At 33.0% G+C, this 7,377-nt stretch overlaps 2 protein-coding genes across 2 annotated transcripts; one reads left to right on the plus strand and one right to left on the minus strand.

Moving 5' to 3' along the window:
* Window positions 1-1,382: 1,382 nt before the first annotated feature.
* LOC105313632 (integumentary mucin C.1-like) lies at window positions 1,383-2,385 on the minus strand. The gene is made up of 7 exons (XM_011407215.2): window positions 2,232-2,385; window positions 2,114-2,172; window positions 1,944-2,028; window positions 1,824-1,885; window positions 1,712-1,784; window positions 1,605-1,663; window positions 1,383-1,551 (listed from the first exon to the last, which is right to left on the minus strand). Exons 1-7 carry the CDS (start codon window positions 2,323-2,325, stop codon window positions 1,453-1,455), a joined length of 531 nt encoding a protein of 176 aa, XP_011405517.1. The 5' UTR covers window positions 2,326-2,385; the 3' UTR covers window positions 1,383-1,452.
* Window positions 2,386-6,127: 3,742 nt separating this feature from the next.
* LOC109583970 (uncharacterized) lies at window positions 6,128-6,956 on the plus strand. Its single transcript, XM_019999514.1, has 4 exons — window positions 6,128-6,158; window positions 6,208-6,495; window positions 6,540-6,664; window positions 6,894-6,956. The coding sequence occupies exons 1-4, from the start codon at window positions 6,128-6,130 to the stop codon at window positions 6,915-6,917; spliced, it is 468 nt and encodes a 155-aa protein (XP_019855073.1). The 3' UTR covers window positions 6,918-6,956.
* Window positions 6,957-7,377: the final 421 nt, after the last annotated feature.

Raw genomic sequence — 7,377 nt, forward strand, 5'->3', positions numbered from 1 at the left:
AGAGAGAACTTAAATAAGAAACCTGCTATGCATGCAATGAGGTCACTATCAGGCTCATAGCCAGTGGTGCATTTTCTAGGATTGCACCTCCCATTTGACATGAAGAACAAAAAGACTTCCAGCCTGTGCTGGAGTTTGCTACTGTCAGCCATACAGTAAATAATAGTCAATCATGTCAGACCTACCTGTAAAGTAACTTTGCTGATTGTCTGCTGTACTACGTTGAATTAATTGCATTGCTTGTGTGAAACCCCACATATCTAATAGAACGTTTCAATAGTTGTGGTAATTTTAAAACTTGTTGAAATGTGTCAGCAACATTCACTCTTCATACACTTCAACTATGATTATACCATTTATGTAGCAAAGTTTGTAATATTTTTGGCAGACTGCAATGTTATAATTAATTTTATTTTTTGATTGAGTTATATGCATTGGTACATTGATGCTTGTACTTAAGTCCACAGTTACTCTACCTCTCTGGGGCACTTCCCAATACTTGTACTTTACTTAAGTTCTGACCATATTTTGAATGAAGGTAATTTTTGTATAATAGTAACAAGGCATACTAAATTTTGAATTACTAAAATTTACTTTTCACTAATTTATATTGTAGGAAAAATAAGCAACATATGAACACCTAAATTTTCCATTCTGTATTTATAATTCTTGAAATTTACCTGATTTTTGGTAACATAGAGTATACATGTAGTTTTAGTAAAGTGCTTGTAGTTATGCTTAAACTTGAGTCTATACATTACTTCATGTAATTCATGACTTCAATCAAATCTAACATTATTATTACATGTATATTAATTTAATTAGCTAATGAAATTGCATAAATTGTACTTATTCTGGTACTTCTGTACATGACACTTGTGTTTATGCTAAAATGCTACACTATAAGTATCTTGTGTAACTACTTCTATAATTTTTGTATATACCGTATAGCTAGAAAATTTGAAGTGTTAAAATTTTGCGAATTAACTCTAAAAGAGGTTTGGAGGTTAAAATTTTTGCTAAATTTTAACTCTGTGTATGCTTCTATGGAGCCTTATCAAATTGGAGACTAAAAATTTGGCAAATGGACCTCAATTCGCCAAAGTTTTACTCCACCAAATTTTCTAGCTATACGGTACTTGGTTCCAGCCCTGGACTCTATTAATTAATTAATTTACTTATATTGACCTTGCATATAAAATTTTTATGTACAAAATCACCTTTTTGTATTCCTACATGTAATTATGCCTCTCAAAACATTCTACACTAATAATTATGCCTGTTAGTTTATTGTTTACATAACACTCGAACTTTTCTTTTAATATTATGGGGTGGTAGCACTTCCCTTTTCCTCCTCTGCTATCTATGAATACATGTACACGTATGCTACTAGTGTAAACTTTTTTAAGTACTCAGCAAAGTTAGCCATAAAGGCAAAGTTTAATTAATTGGCTAGTTATAATTATATATAATATCTGCTGCAGATGGACTTGCGCTTGGGCTCTTGCTTGGTGTAACACCAGACTTGTAGAAGCACCAAGGCTCATTTTCCTACAATGTGGAACAAGTTTAGTTAAGCACATGTACATGTACATGTAAGTTACTTTTTCCTTATAGCAGCAGTCTTTCTTTGTGCATTCATCTTCAGTAATGCCAACATGACCTATTGCATTCAATATTCTTTCTTGCTTTGTATGGTAGTATTACTTACCACAGTCAATTTTATCTTTAACATCAATGCATGCACTTTGAGCTGATGACTTTTTAAAGCAATATATGTCTCCCTAAGAAATGATCAAAACAACTCTTGTTTACATTATTACTTGTTTCTCAAGCCAGCAGCATTTACGATCTATGCATTCCTTCTCTTGTATTCCAAGATATCCTATTAGCAAAAATAATTATGATAGCTGGTGCATAATTTTATTTTGATGCTATAGTACCACAATCTGTTTTTTCCAAATCAGGTCTGCAGGTGCCAGTAGTAGAAACATCTGTCTGATAGCACCAAGGATCCTTTGAACTAGACTGCAACATTATATAATTTGTTGGTATTGTCATTTTTCATTCATTGCAAATACAGATATACATGATAAATTAATCAATAACATACGTCTGGTTTCCAACAGCAGTCTCTAGTTGTACAACCAGTTTCATTTATTCCAGCAAAACCTATTAATTCATGTTATTGTATGTAGTTTATTTGTGACATTTTGAACATTTTTGCTCACCACAGTCATACTTTTCAGAGACATCACAATTAATAGCCAAAGTAACTTTAGCACAGAACAGCAAAGTTCCACATAAGATTAGTCCAACGTTCATGTTACCAATAGTGAAAAAAATCAACACACTGACTCTTATTCTCTCTCCTAAAAATGCGAGTTAGACGTTGGTACAGATATTATCACAGCCTCAGTTTTAGTGTGCACACAATGAGCCATTGTATTTGAATGCTCTGTAGTAGGAAGTCTATTCAAAAGATCTGGCTGTAGGTATGGGCAATTGTATTTTGTCACTAGTTTGGCAATCTATTTGTTACAGTATGCAGATATTCATTTTTCATTTTGATCAGTTTATTCAGAAGCTGGCATGTACATGTACATGTATATGGCGTGCTGCTTCACAGGTAATGCATGCACTTTGAACACTTATTGCTTCTTTTAGTATTCAAATAATACTTTGACTTTCGATGATACAAATATACATTTAGATAATAGGAAGGTGAAAAATTTCACTTTTGCTTTTATTTAAATTTGCAAATTTTGGTATCCAACTCTATTAGTTGTACAGTGCTTAAATTTACATTTCTGATGATTTTAACACATGTATCTAGCCTTGAAATAATTAGTGTAAAGCTATACAAAGTTACATTCAATGCTACAAGGTGCATTTACCCATACTTTGCTAGTTTATATTTTTAAAAAGCTCATTCAAGACGAAGATCAAGTCTTGTCACTATTACAAATTCCATGATTCATGAGCATCCATTGAATGTAGTATTTGAATGTACTTTACACTATGTACCTTAGGTATTCAACTTGGTGTCTCATTATAGGCTGTTACTGTTAATAGAAATAGTGTGTCATAGGTGCTGGTATGGTTGTTCATGACTGGAGTGCTTTCTGTGGATTGGATACAACTAGTACTGAGTTATCTGTCATTGAGAGTGTGTGTAAGCTAACTGATGCACCACAATCAGCCATTGTCACTGATATGAGAGATTCGTTATTAGAAACGTAAGTCAGTTTCATTATAGCTACTATAGAGATGTGCACGATTAATAAAGCTCAATTTATTTAATAATTTGAAAGCACTTCAAAATAACCTGTACAAGTACATATACATGTATCATATAATACTTTATACACAATACAACACAACAAGCTGTATCATGTACTACAGTATTGTATCCCTTTGAAACTACTATATATATTAAAACTTGATTATCATAAGCATGTAAGTCAATAAAATAAGAAATCTTGTCTAAATCTTAATCTTTTAATTGTCACAGCTTTGACTTAGAGAGCCAGTTAAACTCATATTGTAAATTAACACAATAAATGTAATCAATGCTGCACTATACTCAGCAGTATCAACCACATTAGAACTATTATTAGCTATAGCTTGGTTCATTTAATAAGCTCATAACTGAAAATGTCCTTATTATGCATCAAACACTCTTCAAAAAGTAGTAGATCCAAAGTTTGACATTCATATATAATCTTAATATGTCAAATATAATTCCGGTGATGTACAGTATTGATTCTACATACTTTTTGTTCTTTTGTCTGGGACGGGGAAGACTAATACATTAACAATGACTGGTAGTACTACTCTTCCTTCATTGATCAATTTTATTATATTCCTGAGGAGTACTGGCAATATATCCTTTACCACCAAAATGTTCCATACAAGGAAGAATGAAGGAGAGAAGTAGGAGTGGGACAATAACAAAAAAAGCAATATCACTTTCATACTCTTTCTCACCCCTTCTCCTCTCCAGTAGCAATAAGCATCAGGGTATTTTGGCTGCTAAACCAAGTCATAATCAGCTCAAACTTTCTACACAGCATAAGGGCATTAATATATATCAATAAAAGGGGGTGATTCCAAAGCCATTTTTGGAAAAAATCATGGGCTATAGCCTCGAGTATTTTTCAAAAATTGGTTGTTTTTAAGAATGCTCATACGCATGTACATGTAACTTGAAAAGGTTGAGTTGGAATCACCTCAAACTTTCCACACAGCATAAGATTATCAATTTTTTTATCAAAAAAAATTAATAAAAATTGTTGGATGATTTTGGAGCCAGTAAAAAAACCATGGGCTATAGCTTTCAAAAATGGGCCATTTAAAAAATTGTCCATAAATCAAAAAGTTTAAGTCAGAAACACATAAAGTTAAAAATATTTGCTACAAAAAATACTATGATTGTGTTAATTTTATCTTCCCACTCTGTCTCACTTGATAAAAGGGTCATCATTCTTCATTATATACATGTACTTCATCATATTGCTTTTGTAGGAATCATTCATTTATCATTATTTTAGAAACTATTGAAAGCTTATGCCTATAAAATAAAAAGAACAAAAATAATTGCAATCATTATATAAGTACATACATCATGCACAGCATATATCACATGTACATTATGTTTTCATGCCCATCAGCTGAATTTAGCCCTTGTTGATTCCTGTACAAAAGTACTTGCTACATACTACTTTTATGCAGTCTCTAATTCCATTCCTGAGAATCCAAAGGCACTATCACCTTGAATATACAATAAACTGGAGTCTGTAAAAAAACAGAATAATAATCAATACAGTATACAATTTAAGTTGAATGTACGCATTTCAGAAAACAAGCTCATGTATTTACTTGTTCTTTAAATTTGTTTAAACTCATAGTATATAGAGCAGCTGCTATGGCAAACCAAGTACCAGTACCCATAGTACCTGCATCTAACCTAAATGGAAATAAGATAGGAATATAATATACATGTTTCAAACCAATTAAGATGTCTTAGCATGCATGTACATGTACATGTACATGCATCAATTGTACAGTATAACTAAGTTTAATGAATTGCTAAAACTTATAGCAATCAGCAGTTTTTAATTCGGCAAATTTGTGTGCCATGGCTACCAAAATTGTTTAAGTTCAACAGCTCCAAAAATGCTAACTACACAGTGCCAGAATTCCTCATTATTGGCTTCACCTAATGCAGAAATTTTTAATATCTCACATCACATGTACTTGTACTATAGTCACTGGTGGTTTTAAGGGGTGCCAAAAGGGCACAGGCCCACCCTGTAACAATATTCTAATTGCTAATTCAAGTGATATTATTTTTTAATGCAAGCCTTTCTTGACTGCTACATTATAGCATCCTTTATTGTTGACACTATAAAACAACTTGAACTGAACCAATGTTTGTACTATTGCGTCATTTGTGTGATGTACATGTATTCATGATTACCTGTGTCTTGGGTAGAATGTTTTAACAACAGTCCGAGCAACAGTCCTACCAATGTCCATTGCATTAGCTCCTTCATTCACTACAATAGCACCACGTGGTATGTAATCTGTTATCTGAGAGAAAAAGAGAAGGATTGAAATTTGAGGGATACCGGAGACAGGGAAGAAAAGGGGAACAGAGAGGAAGACAAAATTAAAGGCTAGAGAAAAAGAATTTAGAATATGAGATGGAGAGGGAAGAGAAAGAGAGGGAAAATGAGGGAGCGGTGAGAAAGAAAGAGAAAGAGGTGTGAGAGGAGCTAGAAGACATTGAAAGAAGGAAAGAGACAGAATTATGAGATAAAGGGAAATATTTTTTCCAATAAAAGACTAAAAGTTCATGGGTGTGTGGAACTAGCTAGCAATAATTTTATTAGACTAGCAATAATGTAAGCAACAATTATTGTTCTATGATTTATGGTGGCATAGATATTAGAGTTGGTGGGAGCATAGATATTAGAGTAAATATCATTTACTTCATCTATGGTGGGAGAGGGTAAACGAGACCGGCCCTTTTATTTAGAATTTTGAATTTTCTGTGCTCTGCTTTGCTGAGGCTTTTACTTCTCTCTTTTGCCTTGTATACAATACTTAAACTAACTGGTTAATGGCTTCAAAACCATCACATTTCCCATTAGGTGAGTCAGCTGATTATTGATAAAGCACTAATATTTTCGTCGTGTACAGACATTAGTAAGTTAAAGTTTGTTTTACAAGTCTTGAAGCATTACAAATTCCCTGATGCAAGATGGTTTGAATTTGGATTGAATCTTGGTCTACTTCATCCTACACTGGAAGCTATTGAGTCAGCTCATAGAGGCAATCCTTCACGCTGCCTGATGGAGTGTTTAACCAAGTGGTTGACTAAAGCTGATGATAATGTCACCACTGTTGGTCCTATTATCTGGAAGACACTGGCTAATGCTCTTAGAGAAATGGATGTAAAATCTATTGGCATTGATATTTGCAAAACAAGTAATAATGTTATTATCGTTGCACTTTGTTTATATTTTTATTAGTGGCAGATCCTGTTAGTGAGATATTACAGTGTTATATTGGTAGACTAGCTCAAGTTGTTCTTACTGAGGAATCAGTTGATCTCTTACATACAGAGGGATTGATATTTAAGGATACATTAGCAGAAGTGAAGAGTTGTGGTTATTCATTGGTAGGAGATCCAATGTTACTAATATTAAGTGCTGTAGCTGAAAATCATAACAATTTATGTACTCTGACAAGCATTCTAATAAAATCAAATGAAGCAGTGTCTTTAGCTAGTGATATAATAATGAAATATGGTAATTCTATGTATACACTTTACTTTAGTCTGGCTTGCCAGACTAACTTTACTTATTTACATTCTAATACAATAGGAAAGTTATTTCCTTCAGCAGTAACAGTGAGTGATACCGTCTTGTCAACAAGCAAGTGCTTCAACAGCTTCAAGTAATAATAATAACATATATTCACTTGTAAGAAGTTGTTTCTAGATGGATCCGGAACTCTCTGTGTACTATTGTAATTATATATTATGTGTTTATTCAAGTATATTCTAGAACAATCATGTAAAGTATTCTTGTATGTTATAGAACCTTCTGGACATTTATAATATCTATATAAGTGTGTTGTTAGTTAGTTGTGAGTTAGTTTTGTTTTTGTTAGTTGGTTTTGGAGCTCAGTTGAGTCTCGTGTTGATTAAGAATAAAGTTTGGTTAACAGATAGTTGGAGCGTCTGTTACATTTTTTGGTGGCAGCGGTGGGATAGTTCTCAAACGGTTGTAGAGGAAAGACCCACTATTGTATCTCTGCAAGAGAGAGAGACTAAAGTTTATAGTGTCTGGTGTGACTGTTTATGTC

This window comes from Amphimedon queenslandica, unplaced genomic scaffold (genome assembly GCF_000090795.2).
Source record: "Amphimedon queenslandica unplaced genomic scaffold, v1.1 AMPQUscaffold_13260, whole genome shotgun sequence".
Taxonomy (NCBI): Eukaryota; Metazoa; Porifera; class Demospongiae; order Haplosclerida; family Niphatidae; genus Amphimedon; species Amphimedon queenslandica.